Source organism: Heterodontus francisci, chromosome 6 (genome assembly GCF_036365525.1).
Source record: "Heterodontus francisci isolate sHetFra1 chromosome 6, sHetFra1.hap1, whole genome shotgun sequence".
NCBI classification, from domain to species: Eukaryota; Metazoa; Chordata; class Chondrichthyes; order Heterodontiformes; family Heterodontidae; genus Heterodontus; species Heterodontus francisci.
In genome coordinates this window covers 92,325,734-92,347,454 of record NC_090376.1, presented here as the reverse complement: position 1 = coordinate 92,347,454, position 21,721 = coordinate 92,325,734, and the positions used below count along the sequence as shown (strand labels likewise).

General features: G+C 42.3%; 1 protein-coding gene across 3 annotated transcripts in view; it reads right to left on the bottom strand.

The window, feature by feature from the left end:
- arhgap42a (Rho GTPase activating protein 42a) overlaps positions 1–21,721 on the bottom strand; it is a 503,828-nt gene that overhangs the window by 164,542 nt on the left and 317,565 nt on the right. For all 3 annotated transcript variants that reach the window (XM_068034054.1, XM_068034055.1, XM_068034056.1), the window contains one exon: positions 8,091–8,192. In XM_068034054.1, the coding sequence (XP_067890155.1) occupies positions 8,091–8,192 (102 nt within the window). The remainder of the gene's footprint in view (positions 1–8,090; positions 8,193–21,721) is intronic.

Sequence of the window (21,721 nt, the reverse complement as noted above, 5' to 3'; positions counted from 1 at the left end):
GCCTCATTTGAGGAACCTTCTAAAATATCATCCCTCCTTACTGCAGTAATAGACTCCTTGATCAATAGTGCAATGCCACCTCCTCTTTTACACTGCACCCTGTCAAGTCTGAAGATTCTCTACCTTGGAATATTGAACTGCAAGTCCTGCCCTACCCTCAACCATGTCTCTGTGATAGCAACAATATCACATTCCCATGTGTTAATCAACGCCCTCAATTCGTTTGCCTTACTTGTAAGACGCCTTGCGTTAAAATAGATGCAATCCAGCCTTGCATTATTCGCTTGTGCCTTAACAGGTTTATATTTGCTCTGCCTTCTAGTCTGACTTAGTTTCTCCTCTACATTTAGCTGTGCATCACCCCCTACTGTACCTCCATTCTGTATCCCATCCCCCTGCCAAATTAGTTTACACCCTCTCCCCCCACAACAGCACTAGCAAACCTCCCTGCAAGGAAGGTCTCGTTCCAGTTTCGGTGCAACCCGTCCGACTTGTACAGGTCCCATCTTCACTAGAAATAGACCCAGTGATCCAGGAAACTAAAGCCCTCCCTCCTGCACATCTCTTCAGCCACACCTTCATCTGCCCTCTCCTCCCATTCCTATACTCATTAGCACATGGCACCAGGAGTAATCCAGAGATTACAACCTTTGAGGTCCTGTTTATTAATCTGCTACCTGGCTCCCTAAATTCTTGTTACAGGACCTCATCCCTCTTTCTACCTATGTCGTTGGTACCAATGTGAATCACAACCTCTGACTGTTCATCCTGCCCCTTCAGAATGTCCTGCAGCTGTTCCATGACAACCTTGACCCTGGCACCAGGGAGGCAACATACCACCCTGGAGTCACGTTTGCGGCCACAGAAATGCCTATGTGTACCTCTTACGATAAAATCCCCTTTCACTATAGCTCTCCCACTCTTTTTCCTCCCCTCCTGTGCAGCTGAGCCACCTGTGGTGCCACAGACTTGGCTCCTTCTGCATTCCCCTGAGAAGCTATCTCCCCCAACAGTATCCAAAATAGAAAATTTGTCAGAGAGGAAAATGGACCCAGGGGACTCCTGCACTACTTGTCTAGTTCTTCTATACTGCCTGGCGGTCACCCATTCCCTAACAAACTACAGAATCACTGTCATAACACCTCCACCCTCAGAGGAATGAAATGTCATTTTTAAATGCGTTTCAGTACAAAATGTAGGAAAAATAGAAAACACATTTTCAAAGTCATACTCATTCACCCTTTTCATTCAAATAACTTGAACAAAGTTAGATTTTCAAGGAAGCATCTGCAATAACATTATTTTTACCCACAATGTGGATAATCTTTAAGTGATAAGGTTGTAACATTATACTCCATTGGAATAGTCTGACATTCTTATTTTTAAATTTTTCAATGAAGTTTTGGGTGTTATGATCAGTGTCTCTCTGTAATCATGGCTGACATAGACTTCAAAATTTTTAAGAGTCAATAATAGACCTAAGGATTCTTTTTCCACTGTGGAATATCTTTTTTAATATAGATTTAACTTTTTGGAAAAGTATAGGACTGGGCTTTCTATGCCCGTTTCATTATCTTGTAACAGGACTGCACCTACCCCCAGGTCACTAGCATCAATCGCTACCTTGAAGGGCATAGTGAAATTTGGAGCAGCCAACACTGGTTCACTAATCAAAATGGCTTTCAGCCTTTCAAAGGATGTTTGGCACTCGACTGACCACAGTTCCTTAGTTTTCGTTTTCCGTATCAAATCTGTCAGTGGAGCAGCTACAGTATGGAAATTTGGTACAAATTTTCAGTAGAAACCACACATCCCCAAAAACCTCATGATTTCTTGCTTAGTATTAGGGGTAGGGAATTCTACCAATGCTTGTACCTTTGCGGTTCTTGGTAACACTTGTCTTTGCCCTACTACATGCCCGAGGTAGGTCACTCTCGCTTTCGCAAATTCATTGTTTGGCAAAGTTTATGACTAAGTCAGCCAACAGTAATTTTTTGAATAGAGTTTCTAGTTGTTCCAAGTAGTCTTTCCAAGTGTCACTACAGACTAGCACACCATCAAGATAAACTACACAGTTGGGTACACTGGCTACCACTTGGCTCATTAGTCTCTGAAAGGTTGCTGGGGCATTTTCTAGTCAAATGGCATCCCTCAGCATTGGAAAGGACTGTCTGGTGTGCCAAAAGCCAATTTCTTTAACTTGGGGTGTTAAAGGAACTTGCCAGTATCCCTTTAACAAATCTATTTTTGTAAGAAACATGGCACTGCCCACTCTGTCAATACAGTCTTCCAAGTGGGGGATTGGGTAGGAGTCTGCCTTTGTTACTGCATCAACTTTTCTGTAGTCTATGCAAAATATGGTTGAACCGTCAGGCTTAGACACTAATACTACTGGTTAACTCCAGCTGCTTTGACTGGGTTCTATTAAGTGGTTCTCCAGCATGTATTGGATTTCTGCTTTTAGCTGGACCTGTTTCTCTGGACTTAAGTGGTAAGGATGTCGCTTTATGGGAACGGATTTCCCTATACCAGCATTATGGGCTGAATTTTATTCAAGCACCGTGCCCCACGGCAGTGCCCTTTAAACTCGGCGGGGTGCCCGCATTCAGCAGCCGCTGCAGAGCCCCCGCAATATTTCGCCCGGAGGCTCATTTAAATAGTGCGGGCGGAGCGCCTGACCCTGATGACGTGTAGCTGCGGCATCCACGTCCCCGGCAACGCCGTTTGGCGTCATTTTTAAAGGGCTTTAAGCCCTTAGAATTAATTCAAATTTTTAAATGGGCAGTAACATAGAATTTTTATTAAATAATAAAAAATATGTGGATGGCCCTTCCCCAACCCCCCAATGGTCATTTGAATGCCTGAAATGACCAACACATTTCTTTTTCCCTACCCGAACTTTACCCCCTAAACTTACAACATTCGGCCGAAAACCCCTTCCCACCATCCCCACATCCAATCAAAATTGATTTCCCCGCTCCTCCACCCCTCTTGCCCTAAAATTTTTATTACTCCCCCCTCCCCACCAGGTTCTCGTCTCGGAACTCCGTAAAATCGGCATGGAATGGCAGGTAAGTTAATTCGAATATAATTAGTCAATTTAAATATGCAGATGAAGAGCCCACCGCCAGGCGGGGGGGTCGGACTGAGGTCCCCCCACCACCGGTAATATGTGGTGAGCCCTTCTCGACGTCGCGGGTCGAGGCGGGCCTCTCCCCGTAACATTTTGCCTGCCCCCGCATCGCGACCCGCGGTGTCCAGGGGTCGGTAAAACTCAGCCCTATGTGTGGCTAAGGCTGTACATCCTGGATTATCCCTACAGACTCTTTTAAATGCTGTGAGTAGCTTTATTAGGTCTTCTCATTGCTTTGCATCTAAATATGAAAGCATAGTGTCCAATCACCTTAGCAATTCAGCATTATCTAACCAGATAGTAGGAGGTTCAATTTGAGAATTGTCTCGGCCTCCTTCTGCCTCATCCTCACTATCCGTTTCATCCTTCACTGTCCCTACTACCTGAATATCTGTGCTTTCTTATCCTCCTCCTAGCAATAATATTGTTTTAACATATTGATATGACACAGCAGATTCTTTTTCCGGCAAACTGGGGTGTCAAATAATTTACTTCACCAATTCTCCTGACCACTTTATATGGACCAGTGAACTGTGCCTTCAACAGTTCACCCTGTAAAGGCATCAATACCAACATTTAATGCCCTGGCCGAAACATTTGGGTCTTAGCATGCGTGTCTGCCCATTTTTACAGTCATTTGGGAAGCTTTAAGGTGTTCCTGAGCGACTTTGCAAGCTTTTGTGAGCCGTTCCCAGAACACGGATACATAATCTAGCACAGAGGATTTATCCCTCTGTTTCAAAAATCTTTCTTTAATTAGTTTTAAAGGACCGCTTATCTCATGTCCATAAACTAATTCAAAAGGACTAAAACCAGTAGACTAATTGGATGAATGCCTAGTAGCAAATAAAAGAAATTCTAGCCCTTTATCCCAATCATGACAGTATGCCCTAACCATTGTTTTGAGGGTCTGATGGTACCTTTCTAAAGCTCCCTGCATCTGTTGGCATGCTGTAGACTTTAATTGTGTTATACCTAAGTTACCCATACTTCCTGAAACAGTTTAGACATGAAATTGGATTCCTAATCGGACTGAACCTCAGTCGGTAATCCCGATCTCGTGAAGAACTAGGTTAACTTCTCTAGCACTACCCTAGCAGAAATTGTACTCAAAGGAATTGCCTCTGGGAACCGAGTAACCATATCCATGATAGTGAGTATATATTAATGTCCTGCTTTTGTTTTCGGTAAAGGTCCCAGTCTACCAACACCCCAATAACTGGTATGAGAATCAGAGGTAAAAACAAGAAATGCTGGAAATACTCAGCAGGTCTGGCAGCATCTGTGGAAAGAGACGCAGAGTTAATGTTTCAGGTCAGTGAACCTTTTATTTATATGAGAATCAGAGGTGCCGCTTTTTTGGCAGATTGCGGTTTCCCCACAATCTAGCACGTATGGCACATTTTACAAAACTGCACCACATCCTTGGAAAGATCTGGCCAATAATAATGTTGACTTATATGTGCTTTGGTATTCCGGATCCCCACATGTCACGCTGGAGGGATCCCATGCGCTAAACTTAATAGTTCCCAGCGATACTTCGGCAGTACCACTATCTGATGAACAACCATCCAGTCTTCGTCCGCAGGTCTGCGAGGTCTCCACTTGCTCATCTGAACCCTATTTTCAATATAATAGCCTTCTGGAACTCCTTTTGCCTCAGCTGCTGTCAGAGCTGATTGTGCCACCTTCTTCAGCTCTGGGCTGAGCCGTGACCAGAGAAGACTGATTAGATATTTCCTTTGGATTATCCAAATCCCCCAAAAAAGTTTCAGATATTCGGCTGTCTGTCTATGATGCCAATTTTACCTCCTACAATGGAACTTGTTTAGCCATTGCTCGGGTTACTACTGTTACGACCAGGTAAGCAAGGTGCCTAGGGGTCTTTCTCAGCCTTCACCTGGTCTTATTGGAACAGGATTTAATTTTTAAACACACTGTGTTTTGAGCTCCCCCTTGGTGAATCCTTGTTCACTGCTTTCCAATTGTAAGGCAAAGAAATGAGCACAAACAGACCTTCTTAGTTTTAAAGAAGAAAAGTGAAATTTATTAAAACTTAAACTCTAAGTCGGTTAATGCATATGGATACACGTTGCGCCCCACACTAGTATGCATACGTGATACGCACATGCAAATAGAGACAGGAAAGAGCAGAAGAAAAATAGTGGAGAGGTTTGAGGCAATCTCTGAAGGGAGGTTTTTATTACTGTGCTTCAAGCTTGCTGTAGAGCCCTTGATTGTAGGTAGTCTTGCTTTTCGTTGGGGCCCAGTATTCTTCTTAAACCTTGTTCACTGTAGGAAACTTTTCTCTCTTGGGGTTCATGTGTCTTAAATGGATCTTCAGTTCCGTGAGAAAGAGACGGGAGCAGACAGGAGAGAGATCTTCTCAGTCCAGAAGCAAAGAGCTTTCTGCCAGTTTAAACTCTGTGGCAAGTTCAAATTCAAAAACTCCATTAGCCAGTTAGTCATGTGACTAAACTGGTCTGATCACATCTGTTTGAGTATTGGGGAGCAGGGATTGGTTCCTTCGTTCCAACACTGTCTGTCAGTATGCACAAAATGTCTTTCCAGTCAGGGGCGTGGCAACCCCTTGTAATAGGTCTTCTTTTCTTCCCAGCAACAATTTTAAAATTTAATGTCCATGTGATGAAATATATGTGCCTTATTCTTGGCAGGTGGGGGCCTGCAAGACACTACACATGAAGGAAAAATTCCTGGAACCTTTTCCTATAACTGTTCTGTCTCTTTAACTTCACTTGGTTTTTCTGTGAATACAGGAGAAGCTACTACTTTCGCTCCGGCCAATCATTCTCCAGGAGTAGGTCAACTCTGTCTACTGTCAAGCCATGGACAACTCCTACAGTTACCATCCCAGACATTAGGTCACACTCTCGATGCACCCAATGCAAAGATATGGGCAGATACTTCCCGCCAATACCATTCACTACAACTTTAGCATTCAGTGCGCTCTCTGATGGAAATGTTATGCCTTTCTCCAGCAAGAGAAAGTGGGTAACTCCAGTATCCCTAAGTATAACTATAGGTTTACCTGCCTCACTTGAAGGATAAGGAGTTATTTTTCCTTTCACCAAGAATGTCCTATAACTTTCAGGTACCTTATTCACAACCCCTACACTCACAGCGGTTTTTGTACTTGGCCTTACAGCTGCAGTCAGAGCTATAGCCTGATCTGCTGTACTTTCAGTCAGGATCCCTTTCACTGCATTGGCTTTGTACGCCCCAATAAGTCCCATGGGTTTCCCTGCAATTTCCAGCATTCTGCATGAAGATGTTCCACCTTGTGACAATGGTAACATTTAGGCTTGCGGACCTCACTTCCACCCTCAGCACCTTCCTTTCTGGCCTGAGGAGGAGATCCTGGGGCAGTTCCCAGCTATCCCTTCTTGTCCCCGGCTACCTGCCTTCTTTCATTCTCCCACCTTCTATCCTTCTCGGGTTTATGGAGGTGACGGACAAAGGGTTTGGGCTTATACACAAGCTCATAATCATCAGCAATTTCCGCTGCCTGTCTGGCCCTTGAAACCTTCTGGTTCTCTACATGGGTTCTTACAACTGGAGAGTGTGAATTTTTAAATTCTTCCAGGAGAATTAGTTCCCTACGGTACTCATACGTGGCTTCCATCTTTACTGCCCATATCCAACTATCAAAATTAATTTGTTTTACCCTTTCAAATTCTATACAAGTCTGCACAGATAATCTCTAGAGGTTCTGAAATTTCCGTTGGTAAGTTTCAGGGACTATCTCATACACAGCGAGAATAACCTTTTTTTGCCAGCTCATAATCTGCAGAAGCCTCCTCAGAAAGCATGGCATAAACTTCATGAGCTCTGCCCATCAACCTGCTTTGCATAAGCAGTGTCCAGCTTTCCTTTGGCCATTTCATTTGTTTGGATATCTTTTCAAAATAAATGAAAAATGCCTCTATGTCCCTTTTATCAAGTTTAGGGAGAGCTTGTATAAATTTAAACAGCTTTTCACTAGGTCCTGGGCTGGAGACAGATCTTTCCTCACCAGAATCTCCACTGACATCTTAGTTCCAGCTTTGTCTTAGTTCCAGTTTTCTAATCTGCTATTCCTTTTCTCATTCTCTTTCCCTTTCCTTTTCCTCAAGTTCAAGTCTTTTAATTGTCAATTCTTTTTCAAACTCAAGTTTTTAAACTTCTAACTGAATTTTAGCTAATTCAACTGCACTACCCCGGTTTGATTTCTTCTTCTTCTTCCAATTTCAAATGGTGTACTATTACATCAATTATGTCTGCTATCTTAGTGCCCAATTTTAACTCTACCACCAGCAGTTCTGCCAACTCCTTTCGTTTAATCTTGGTTAAGTGTCTCAAATCACTGAGGGATACATTCTCCTTCCCCAGAAAAGTCACAGCAACTGTGAAAGACATTCCCGTGGGGTAAACTTTACTCTATCGCACAAGAACACTGGTTCTTTTTTTCCCTTTTCCAATGATTTTTGCCCCACTTACAATTGTAACTTGTCAGCATTGGGGTTATCCCGGCAAAAGAGAGCCCCCAATTAAATATGTTATAGCCAGAACAGAAAAAGAATCACTTTTATAACAGCAGATTGTAGATTCATGACCCAGAACAGGTAGAATCTATACACAATCCAACTGGTGTCTCTTCTCAAATAATAGAAATAAAGGGCGAGATTTTAAATCATTCAAAACTCACCCACTTACAGAGTTAAAATTGGGCCCAAAGACTATTTTCTTCAAGACAGATGTGATTTACTTGACTGAAACTTGTGCTAAATCATATAAATAGGATGTGTGAAAGTTGTCATTCATTGTATGTTTGCAATAATTAGAAGCCAACTTGACAATGAACTAGTTTCGGGAATTTAGGTGGTTTTAATAAATATGTGTATTCCAAGCTACAATAAATACCCATTAAAATAGTCCTATAAGGCACAAATTTTCTTACCTCTTGTAGATGTGCTTCTTTTTTCCTTGATGACAGATTCAAATGCTTCTCCAATATAGAGTAGTATTTCTCACTTTCTTTATCAAATTTTTTCTTTCCATCCTTAAAAAAAAAACTCTTTGGTAACAACTGACTAGGAACATTGCAATGGTTTATTCCCTTTCACTTGCTTATTTGGCAATATTTAGCTGTGGAGAGAGCTGATTCTAATTTCTTTACAAGATGAGCAATGATTAAAAACAAAACATCAGTATTGGAAAATATATTAAAACCAATTAATTTCAAGCTACCAAAATTCATAGATAAACTTGTACTGAAGTGAATATTACTAATTCATTGAAGGGTACTTATTTTCTTGCAGTATGTAGTCTCTTAAAAAAATTGCTTACCAATGCATGCACTGAAAAATTAATTTCTATTTTGATTAACTCAGCAATGCTTCAAACATTATTTCTTAAATGAACCATATTTTCATATTGATTAATGGTATGAAAATAAAAATTTATTCATGAGGATTGTCCCATCAGGAAATGTTAATATAATATATCCAATATATTTTCCCTTCAATGTAACGAAGCCTTCATTTAAATATAAATGAAAATTTAACAGAATTTGTCCAAGCAACAATAACTCAAAATTGGCTGTACAATGGGTTTATACTGAGACTTTCAAAAAAAAAATCAAGACCTGATACAGAAAATGATTAAATCTCCTTCTAAGGCTGCTTGGGATGTTAATGCTTCTGTTATACTAAATCTGCCAAAGCAATTGAAACAGATTGAATGGAACAAATGCATAATGCTCTGCAAGTACAAGTAGATAAATCCATTAAAAAGACCAACAGTTTTTTTTATATATAAATAGAGGCATAGAGGATGAATAAACAAGTCATCAAAGTTTATAGATAATGGCATGCATAGTCTGCAATTTCAAATGCTCCATTATAGAAAGGGCATTAAAGCCAGAGTGTGTACAAAATGATTTCATCAGGGTGATAGCAGGGATAGGAAACTATGACAAGAGATTTGAGGGTACTAGGGCGATTTTTACTACAGCAGAGAAAGCTAAATGGAGATTTTTAAAATTAGGGGCCATTAATTGAAAATGAACAATAAGACTGAAGAAACAGGTTAGGATCAATTTCTTTCCATGGAAGATTGTTGGAACATGCTTTGTCACAGGAAGTAGTTGAAGCAGCACAGTTATACATTTTAAGGAAAAACTAGATAAATAATTGTAGCAGAGCAAGACACAGTACTATGAGGACAGATCAGGGCAGTGGGATTAGTTTCAGATTGCTCTAGCAAAGAATTGGCACAAACATGATGGGGCGAATGGCCTCCTCCTGTGCTGTCAACTTCTACGAATGGATGTCATCTCTTTTGCATCAGGGAAATTATATTACTAGCATGTAATAAAGAAATTACACATTCAAAATTCAACGCCTCACTGCATGCATTGTAATATACTTGCATGGGTGAAATAGTGTTTTGAGTTTCTTACAAAACTGGAATGGGCAGTGTACACAGCTAAAATGTGGGTATATGTGCATCATTTATCAACTAAGGAGGCAAGCTCAAGCCAGTACATACCTTTAAATCATGATGTACATTGCACTACATAAGTTTGTGTTAGCTCCAAATGTTGGGGTGAAGAATCGTAGCATCATGTGGTTAGATGATGCAGCCTACTATTTATACAAGTTTAAATGAAGAAAATCCTGGTTTAGATAATATTCACCATTGTTATGAAAATGTTTCCATTTTTCTTAAATTTTTTTTAGGAACTTGTGTTAAAACTGAAAAGATTCCATGGATTTTTTTTTTCACCGGTTCACCGACAGGACAAGATGTTGTCGAGGCCCACCTGTGCTGAAAACCACTTGCGGGTTAGGCTCAGTAAACAAAAGAACCCTTGGTGACCTGGGGAAAAATGGTTACAGAGAAGCCACATATCAAGGTTTGTGGAGGTCAGTAGGTCAGATCACTGTTTGGGGTTTGAATATTGATTTCAGTTTTAGTTGGAGTGTGAACTGTCTGAAGGCAGTTGGTGTTTCCTTGCCAGGGAAAAACAAATCACCCAGCTCACCACCTTCTCTACCTTTCTGAAGAAATCCTGCCAAGATCCAGTGGTGGGGAACAAAAAAATCCCTGGTGCCATATAGCTCCTGAGGAGCTGAAAAAAAATCCTGTGATTCAAGTGTGTGCTGGCGGAAAAACTTTGATGCCACATTTCTCCTAGAAAGCCTACTAGAATAATTCGTAACATCTCCAGAACGGACTACTTCTGAAACGATCCCAGTGACCCAACTCTGTATGTCCGGATGCCAGACCAAAAAAGGGACAAGTGACTTTCTTCCATATCTTAGAGTCATAGAGAGATACAGCACTGAAACAGGCCCTATGGCCCAGCGAGTCTGTGCCGACCAACAACCACCCATTTATACTAATCCTACATTAATCCCATATTCACTACCACATCCCCACCATTCTCCTACCACCTACCTACACTAGGGGCAATTTACAATGGCCAATTTACCTATCAACCTGCAAGTCTTTGGCTGTGGGAGGAAATTAGCAAGTATTTGGCCAAAGTAGTTTTTTTGTCTCTTTTTGTAACAGACCTCTGCAGAGTGAATTTCGGTATTTTGTTTCCAGTGTGCGTGTGAGTGTGATTGGGGAATTTTTAAAAAAGGGAACTTTCATATATTTTACTCGGTGTGTTAATGTTTTGTTTTGTTACTGGTTAAGTCTTGTTTTATAGTAAACTGATAATTTTGTTGTTTATTAAAAAGAAACCTGGTTTGTGTATTTTATTCTGGGATAAAAAAATAAAGTATATGATTGGCTGTATGGGTAACTGGGTAAACATTTAAACAGATGTTGTGACCTGTGGAGAAGTCGAACCAGAAGACAGTGCACTCCTCCTTCCTCGGTCGTAACAATATAGATACTTACAGGTTCCTCTTTCCCAACTTAATAAAATACAACATTCTCCATCACAAAAGAAACCCTCTTTAGAATAAAAATTGTTCTTTCACATTTCTACACACTTTACACACCCTAATTCTGCACCCTTGCCCTACCTACCTTCCAGCAGGCTATTAGGAAATAAATTGAGGGAGTTAAACATGGATTAAATGTCAAGGACTGGTGATTTAGCAAACAATTTTCTGATAACTTTGCGCAATATCAAATTTGTGAAAAGTGCACCCACTGAAGAGACCTGTGCATCCACTGCTACAGTTCTGGTAAATTAATAAAGAAAGCTCCACTACTAACATACCCATCTGTTTATACCATTACAAGATAGTATACTGTGAAGTACTTCAAGCTATAGTTCATTTAAAATGGAATTTTAATCTTTGTGGCAGTTCTTTGCTTTTATTTCGTGCCCATCTTTCCCAGAACTCCATGTCTGAATCCCTCCAATCAGGGTTCTCATAAAAATCACAAATGACATCCTATTTAACTGTGACGAAGGCAAACTATTCCTCCTCACCTTTCTCGACCTATCTTTTGAGATAGTTGATCAGGCCATCCTCCTCCAATGCCTCTCCACCATCATCCAGATGGATGGGACTGCATGGTTGAATCTTGCGGTAGCAAAAGAATGGATGAGGATTTCAGCAACAGGTGGGCTGAGATAGGGCAGAGACGGTTGATGTTCCAGAGGTGGAAGTTAGCAGACTTTGTGATGGAGAAGATACAGGCTCAACAGGTCTGTTTGGGGTCAAATAAGTGGCTGAGGTTGTGAACAGTCTGCTTCATGAATGTGGCCAGGGAAAGCGAACAGTTTTCGGTGGGGGCGGGGTGAAACAATGGCTTTGAACAGAACATACAAAATAGAAGCAGGAATACATCAGTTGGCCCCTTGAACCCGCTCCTTCATTCAATACGATCATGGCTGATTTTCTGCCTAAACTCCACACTCCCGCCCACTCCCAATATCCACTGAGAGATCAAAAATCTATTTATTCCAGCCTTGAATATACTTTGTTTTTCCCAATCTTTAATTGGGGAAATTGAAACTCTGTTGGACAAGCAGGCTGACAACAGAGAGGCAGTGGATGGGTGAAGAGAAGTGGTGAAGAGGTATACATGTGGCACCTGATCCCATGTCTTCAGTTAGATGATGTCACTGAGGGGCAGCATGTAGATCAAGAATATAAGGGGGCCAAGGTAGATCCTGGAGCTCCAATGGTAAATGGGAGCAGGAAGATAAGCTGTTACAGGAAATTATCTGGCTACCGAGTCATCTGTGGCTCAGTTAGTAGCACTCTCGCTTCTGAGTCATAAGATTCCGTATTCAAGTCCCACTCCATGACTTGAGTACAAAAAAATGAAGGCTGACACACTAGTGCAGAACTGAGGGAGTGCTACACTGTTGGTGGTGCCGACTTTCAGATGAGACGTTAAACTGAGGCCCCGCCTGCTCTCACAGGTGGATGTAAAAGATCACAAGACACTATTCTGAAGAAGAGCAGGGGAGTTATCTGCAATGAGCTGGCCAATATTTATCCCTCAATCAACATCACAAAAAACAGATTATCTGGTCATTATCACGGTGTTTGTGGGAGCTTGCTGTGCACAAATTGTTTGCTATGACAACAGTAACCACTTCAGAAGTACTTCACCCGCTGTAAAGCAGTGAAACATCCACTGGTTGTGAAAAGTGCCATATTAATGCAAGTCTTTCTAGGATCGGGTAGGTAACAGAGCAAGTCTCACTTAGCTGGACAACAGAGCAGAGGCAGTGCAGGAGCTGGAGTCGATCAAGCCAAAGGCTGCCAAGCAGTTGAGAAGGACAAGAAGGGATAGTAAAAGATCACAGCCACGTAGTACATTATTTGTGACTTTTGAGTAGGCCATTTCGGTGCAGTGGCAAGGGCAGAAACCTGGTTGGAGAGCTTCAAACATGATGCTTCAGGAAAGATGCGCACGGATTTGGGAAGCAACGTGTTTATGGACTTTGGAGTGAACAGGACGTTGGAGATGGGGTGCTAGTTTGTATGGACAGAGGAGTCAAGGGTGGGGATTTTCAGGAGGACCTGATGAGAGCAGTTTTGAAAGTGAGGTGGCAGTACCTGAGGCGAGAAAACCATTTACATTTAACATGGGGGCCAGGAGGGCAGTTAGGTGGTCAACACTATAGTGGGAACAGGGTAAAAAGAGCAAGTGATGGATCTCGTGAACAAGATGAACTTGGCAAGGGCATAAGGGGAAAAAAAAAGAGAAACTAAAGAAAGATGTGAGTTCAGGGCTAGGTCAGCAAAGAAGAGGGAGGGATATGGCAGAGTTAGATGAACAGATGGCCTCAATTTTAGTGACCAAGAACTCTTGTTGGAGGCATGGATGGCAGAAGCAGGAGAGAGAAGTTTAAGGTGGTGGATAAAAGATGCTGGGCGTTATCTTTACATTCCAGGAAGATCCTGGAATAGTGAGCAGTTTTGGCAGTGCAGAGCAGGACCCAAAAGTACTTGAGGTAATCAAGCCAGATCTGACAATGAATGGCTAAGCCAGTTGTGTGCAGATATGTTAAAATGTGTGACCCGTGGACTCGAGGTAGCAAAGATGGTAGCCACACCATGGATAATGACCAGGATAGGAGAGCATAAGGATGGACGTCAAAAATGAGCACGGTGATAATGATGCGCAATTCACTCATGTCCATCAGATGTAATGCAGGAAGCAGTGCTTCTTTACATTTACCACTCATTTAAATAATAGCTCATGGAGTCAGCACTAAATGCACTGTTGACTGGCTGCAGACACCTGCAGGTGGCCATAAAACAACTCTTGTTAACACTACATTAAGCTAGAATGCATCTCTTCAAGCATTGTGGCTGTAGCGGGTGCTAGGCGTCCTATGTGAACTGGGAAAGACAGAAGAATGGTTGAACATGGGACAGCATGGGCACACAGGTTCTTTGACGCTGCACGAGAGGAGTTGGAAAGGAGCAGAGATGTCCTGTATCGACACTGGGCCAGAAGGATCCCCAGACACACAGCCAAAAGGTAGTGAAAACAGACAGCCATGGAGGGCAATGTCAGGAGTTAAGCCCCGAAGACCTGGCTTCAATGCTTCAAGATGTTTAACGACCACACAGTGGTCGAGGTCAGTGAATGGATCTTCAAATGCCATATCCTACCAACTGCACGATTAGCCTCAGGTACTGCTTAAAACACCACACTCACCTACTAACAATTTCCATCAATCAGAACTCAGACCTAACAATACATGCTTCACCTCACCACACAAACTTAGAGCTGTTACAAGCCTCAAACCCATATCTGTCAGCTATTCAACCATGACAACTACATCCTAAGCATATTGCTCTCACTGACACACTTCCCTCTCTTGTAGAAGGTGCCATATAACCAAAGGCAACAGGAAATAACTAGAAGGGAAAAAGTGCAACAGCATCCTTTATCCCCTGCGGAGGAGGCGGGGCTTCCCATTATTGGAAGGGCCATTGCTGATGCCGTGGCCAATGGTAGAGCTGAAATCATCCAAGGTGTCAGCCATGGCTCAAGTCGTAGCACTCTCTAAGTCAGAAGGTTGTGGGTTTTAACCCGCATTCCAAGACTTGAGCACAAAAATCAAAGCTGACACTCCAATGAAATGCCGAGGAATTCCTGACCTGTCAAGGTGCCGTTTTTCAGATGAGACGTTAAACTGAGGCCCTGTCTGCCCTCTCTGGTGGAAAAAGATCCCATGGCATTATTTGGAAGAACAGTAAGGGAGTTATTCCTGGTGTCCTGGCCAATAGTTATTCCTCAATCAACATCACTAAACAGAAATTATCTGGTCATTATCACATCGCTCTTTGTGGGAGGCTACTGTGCACAAATTCGCTGCCATATTTCCTGCATTATAACACTGACTACACTTCAAAAAGTACTTCATTGGCTGTAAAGTGCTTTGGCATGTCCAGTAGTTATGAAATTTGCTATATAAATGTTGCTTTCAAGGTGATGGTATCCCCATAGCTAATCCCCTTTCTCACATCCCACAGCTCTTCTGACTTGCAAGCCGCAGATGGTGTAAGCATTCACCTCTTCCCTGCTTTTCAGATACCCAAGAAATGGAACCTGGCCAGGCAGTGGAGAACTACCAACAAGAGAGTGATGATGAAGACACCTGTCACTTTATTTCTCACTCGCAGATTACAGGATGGAGCTGCACATGGAGAGACACAAAGCACAAGTGCATTGCAGAAAGGGAAGGGGGCAAGGATAGCGCAGGTGCCAGCTCACCAAAGGGCGAGGTAGCACAAACGTTCTGCTGCATAGGAGTCAGGTGAGTATTTCGATGGGGCTGGCTACAGAAGGCAGCTGATGGGTGTACACAACTAAAAGCTCAGTGACTGCCAGAAAGCCTGCGGTCAGTGCAGGAGTGCAGTCTGAATTTGGCTCAGGGCTCTGCACAGATCTTGGAATCCATCCTGTCCAGCAGGGAAGTAGTGGTCAACTTCATTAGCACACGTGTGGACCCAACCAAGATGCAGTGTCTGATGGCTGATAACTCAGCTTCCAATACAGCATAAGTAGCTTTCACCAAAGCTGTGGAAACTCACTCAGACTGAAGTCATGCAAGGTCAGTTTTCTTCCATGCAATCTCAGACCACTGCCATCATGGCTGTGGCTATCAGTGTTCAAAAAGGCTTGCAGGAGGTCACACCACACAATCAATTAGTTGTCCAACAGATTACTATGATTGCTGAGGTACCATCCCAAGGAGTGACCATGGAGCAGGAGCCTACTGCCTTCCCTCAGGAAGACAACGTGCGGCCTCCCACTCTTGCCACTCCACCAATGTTCTTGCTGTTGCCCATCAACCAGCAAACCCAGACTGCCGCTGCCCATGCCAAATGGTGCAGTCCGAAGTCAGGCCTTCTAGGCTCACTGAGCTGCTCAAAGTCATCTATCAAGCCCATCTCAGTCTCTTCCACTGAAAGTCAGTGGCCTTCCACGGCCATGCAGCAGCCACTGAAGTAGCTCTGCATTGGAGCACCAGGACAGGCAAAGCCACATGAAAGACAGACATTTAAGGAATGCACAAGGATGATTAGTTTACCTTTGTATGCAATATGGCATGATTTTCATTTTTAAATTTGGTTTGAAATGTTTATTTTGTGGTGGCTTTTATTTTTGCATCGTGGCCAAGAGGACGTGATGGTCAGTGACAGAAGAAAGGTAACTAATGTGGGACTGTTGGTGAAGGGGAAATTGGAGCTGCAGTTACTGTTTACGCCTTCAAATAAGTTCTTCACATACAGCCCGGGGATAAAGCAGTTCGCTAGGTTGCAGCCTCCCTTCCTCTTGCTTTTTTAAAATTCGTTCATAGGATGTGGGTGTTGCTGGCTATGCCAGCATTTATTGCTCATCCCTAATTGCCCTTGAGAAGGCAGTGGTGAGCTGCCTTCTTGAACTGTTGCAGTCTATATGGTGTAGGTACACCCAAAGTGCTGTTAGGAAGTTCCAGGATTTTGACCCAGTGACAGTGAAGGAATGGCAATATAGTTCCAAGTCAGGATGGTGTGTGGCTCGGAGGGGAACTTGCAGGTGGTGGTGTTCCTATGCATCTGCTGCCCTTGTCCTTCTAGGTGGTAGAGTTTGCAGATTTGGAAGATACTGTCGAAACAACCTGGGTGAGCTGCTGCAGTGTATCTTGTAGATGGTACATACTGCTGCCTCTGTGCATCTGTGGTGGAGGGAATGAATGTTGAAGGTGGCGCATGGGGTGCCAATCAAGCGGGCTGCTTTGTCCTGGGTGGTGTCGAGCTTCCTGAGTATTGTTGGAGCTGCACCCATCCAGGCAAGTGGAGAGTATTCCATCACACTCTGACTTGTGCCTTGTAGATGGTGGACAGGCATTGGGGAGACAGGAAGTGAGTTACTCACTGCAAAATTCCCAGCCTCTGACCTGCTCTTGGAGCCACAGCATTTATGTTGCTGGTCAAGTTCAGCTTCTGATCAATGGTAACCCCCAGGATGTTGATAGTGGGGATTCAGCAATGGTAATGCCATTGAACATTAAGGGGAGCTGCTTAGATTGTCTTTTGTTTGAGATGATCATTGCCTGGCACTTGTGTAGCATGAATGATACTTGCCACTTATCAGCCCAAGCCTGGATGTTGTCCAGGTCTTGCTGCATCTGGACACGGGCTGCTTCATTATCTGAGGAGCCGTGAATGGTGCTGAACATTGTACAATCATCAGTGAACATCTCCACTTCTGATCTTATGATGGAGGGACGGTCATTGATGAAGCAGCTGAAGATGGTTGGGCCTAGGACATTCTCATTCTCCTGCTCTTCAGCTCCTTGTGGCAAGGGATATCGTCTTATGATGGCAAAGTTGTGCAGCATGCAGCATACCACCACGAACCTTGAGACCTGGTCAGCTGCGTACTGTAGGGCTATTCCAGACAGCAGAAGCATTGCTTCAGAACACTAATGGTCTGCTCTATCAAATTTCTCGTAACAGCACAGCTGTAATTGTATAGATACTGCCCACATGTGCGTGGTTTGTGAACACAACTAATGCATCAGCATGGCTCAGTTTGTGCCACTCTCATCTCTGAGTCAGAAGGTTATGGGTTCCACTCCAGGACTTCAGCACAAAAATCAAGGGTGACACTCCAGTGCAGTACTGAGGAGATGCTGTCTTTCAGATGAGACTTTAAACTGAGGCCCTGCCTGCCCTCTAAGGTGGATGGAAAAAGATCCCATGGCATTATTTGGAAGAACAGTAATGGAGTTATTCCTGGTGTCCTAACCAATATTTACTCCTCAATCAACATCATTAAAAAAAGTTAACTGGTCATTATCACATTGCTGTTTATGAGAGTTTACTGTGCACAAATTGGCTGCTGTGTTCCTGCATTACAACAATGACTAAACTTCAAAAAGTACTTCATTGGCTGTAATATGTTGTGGGACATCCTGCAGCCGTGAAAGGTGCTATATAAATGCAAGTCTTTTTTTTTCCTTTATGTTGTGAGCGGATAGCCCTTGTTGTCAAGTATTCACTCTTTAGTTGCCATGGTGGCTGAAATACACAGGGGATTGCCATAGGATGAAGACATTGTGAACGCTGCTAGGATACTGGACATTGGCCTGCATGATGTGCTGCCTATGATCACACAGCAGCTGAACACTGAGGGAGTAGAATTCTTTTCGGTTCCGGTGCACGGCAGAGTTGGCATGCAGCATCCACAGTCATTTGCAGCGTGCAGCACCAGCCAGCCTGCAATCTTAGCAAAAGGTCATATTCACTCTGTCTGCTTGTCTCTCGCAAGAAAGGATGAAATTACGTTTGCTCTATATCTGATTTATACAGACAGGAAGAACATTAAAATAAAATTTACAAGTCTTAGGGGAATTGTCCCAGTTACTGTGAAATTTTATTTTAAGCATGTTAGCTGTTTAGCTTGTTAGTATTGCCACAGACAAACACAATGTGATTGATCTTCAACTACCCTCTGAAATGGCCTAGCAAGCCATTCAGTTAGGACAATTTGAGATGGACAATAAATGCTGGTCTTGCCAACGACGCACATATGGTGTGCATGAAAAGAAAACAATTGGAGAGTGGAAGACCAGAAGCCAGATAGAGCAGAAAGAGGTAGGGTGGCTAGTCATCAGTGAAAAATTCAGGAGAGTGGGATTCTTTAGACCTAAACATAAACCCAGCTGCTACTGCATATATGGCCCACGAATTGCAGATATTTAAGTACAAATTCCACTGCAACTTCAGGCAAGGGCAGATGTGCAATTAAATGTGGAAATTGTAAAGTTACTGTTGGAGATGTGCTGCTATGCCATTAGCTTTGTGCATACGGCATCTCCCATCTGCCTACCCAGTGAAATGCATTGAGCAGCCCAGTTCCTGTATTTGTACAATAGATACGACCTAAACTCACCATAGAAAGTTGCAATGTCATTTCAAGTTTAAGTACCCTGTTAATGACATGATAAATTTTAGTTACTGCCAAGTCAATCTCTTTGGCACTGAAAATGAACAAGTATGGAATCCCATTCTTTCTAGTTTTAACTGTTGTTGGATAGTTTAAAATTTCATTTACTTTTATTAACTTTCTCTTTCTGGCACTATTTTTCACTTTCTCTCAATCCAATTTTCTTGCCCTCTCTGTATCTGATTTGGCATGAATTTACCACTCTAGTTTATACTTCCTTCACAGCCTTTGTGCTGTTACAGTTATTTTCCCTGGTCACTGAGATTCTATATGCCCTCTGGGTGGGCATGGCACCATTTCCACCTTCCACTTTCATCAACGTATAGGGAAAAGTACCATCAACATTAAATGGGCATGGGCAAGTCTAACAGTGCCCACCAATCGTTGGCCTGCCACAGTAATTTGTGCACCATTAACTCTATCTGGCAGCAAAATCTTCAAGAGTTAAAGTTCAGCTGTTTTTCAATATAGAACAGAGTACCAGAATCGAGCAGCACCAATGTATTATGGCCAATCAGGCCAGTCCTGTGGGCAAGGACAGAAGGTTACCAACCCTACAGTTAGCTTGCATTTGAGATTTTGCTGCCCTACTTTCAACCCCCATAACCTAGATTTCATAGTAAGACATAATCAGCCATATCTATGATCTGTGGGTAGTTCTGATTGGCACAAAATCTACTACAGAAACTGGCATAATTCATATACTGAGAACAAAGGTGACCGAGCAGCCATTAACTGATGGATAACTTCAGTATTCCAATGTCGCACTATATTTTTAGCAGGTGGCACAAAGCTACAGCCAATGGTCTCAAAGCTACTGCATTTTCAAAAACACTTACTGAGTTTCTTGCATATATATTCAAGCATGCTTCAAAAAAACAAAATAATGAAGAAACCTAATGACTAAAGAATGTGAATAGGATCAAACAGCTACACTAGACATCATATGACAAACTTCACAAAGTTAATTCACTGCACAATAGAAGCATTCATGGAAGCTTAAACTACAAAAGGAAAGTAAAATATTGTTGAATTCAAAATCCCTGATTTCAAAAAACAATTTAAATAACTATTTATTTGCCATGATTACTTCAGTGCAGAGCAATTGAAAATATTTTTATTTACAGTGCAATAATGTTACAAATGTGCAACTAAATACATCAGACTGTGGCTATAATAATTACAGTTACAGATATCATTGCCTTCTTAACCCTAACTTGCACTATTCCATACTGGGGGTGGGGTGGTAATATTCCCCACTGTGTGTTAGATCAAACAGAAATTAAACTCCGAGTGACTCAAGCTGTGTTTGTATACAGACACACATGGACACTCAGACACACATATACATACATAAAAACATACATATACAAATATATAGGTAGATCATTCATGGCGTTACTTATGGTATAGATCATAAGCTATTCCATAAAATGACAGGTGTATCACACTATCTACTGCTTAGGTCCAGATTTTCTTCTCAGTGGCAAAGGAATGGCTTTCGTCATTTGCGTCGCATAGAGTTGGCCACAGGCTTTTCACAGGCTTGACAGCAAAGATTCCTACTAATCTGCATCTATTTCAGTGCGATGTCCTCGACAGGGAATCTGTGGTGTCTGTGAGCAGGAAAAACTGCAGTGAGGCTCTTCAATCCTCACTAAGACACACAGACTGCAAATCAAGAAGGAAAAAAAAAAGGACCTATAAATTACACCTAAATCCTGTACTGGAAGAAAAGTAAAGATTGGGATATACAGATGGGATTAAGAGAGAGAGAGAAAAAAGAAAATAATTATTTTTTAAAAATCTGCAACATTAATTTTCTCTTGAGGAAATGAAACTCCACATTTCTAAAATTAATATTTCAGGGCCAGAGAGGTTGTTGAGCAGTAATTATCACTTATTGCATCATTAAAAACTCACTTACTCCTGAATGCCTAGACTCCCAACTATGGGTAAGTAGCCTTACTGCCGTGTGGGTGTCTTGAAAGAGAATGAAGCTGAGGGAGCAAACCCCAACAGAAAATCCAGAGTGGAGTCCCGTAAGTGGTTACCTGTTATTTATCAGGCAGTTTTCCGGCAACTCTGCAGCAGACGTGGTACTAAATGGTACTTTTTTTTTTCCTTTCCTTAGGACAAAACACAGTCTCAGAATAAGGGGCAGGCAATTTAGGACTGAGATGGGGAGGAATTTCTTTACTCAGAGGATGATGAATCTTTGGAATTCTCTACCCCAGAGGGTTGTGGAGGCTCAGTCATTGAGTATGTTCAAGACTGCGATTGATAGGTTTCTACATATTGTCACAAAAGGTTTGATTTTTGTACTAACACCTCGGACTTCTGAATGTTTTAAAAACTGAAAAAAGGATGTTCAGTGGACATTTAGGACACCTGCAAATAGTTGCAATTTCTGCAATGTTTTGAAAGGAAGTTCATAACAAAAGTTGAACTTCATGGGTGCTTTGAAAGGAAGTTGAACTTGTACAAGGACAGGAAAGTAGGCAATTTCAAGGAAACCAAAGATGTTTGGCCTTCCTCAGAGCGGTTTTTGTTGAATGACAAAAGACACTGAGTCTGGACAAATGACCATGTTCAGGAAGGATTTTTCACTTTGGACCCTTCAAAAAGCCAGTGAGTTGGACAAAGGGC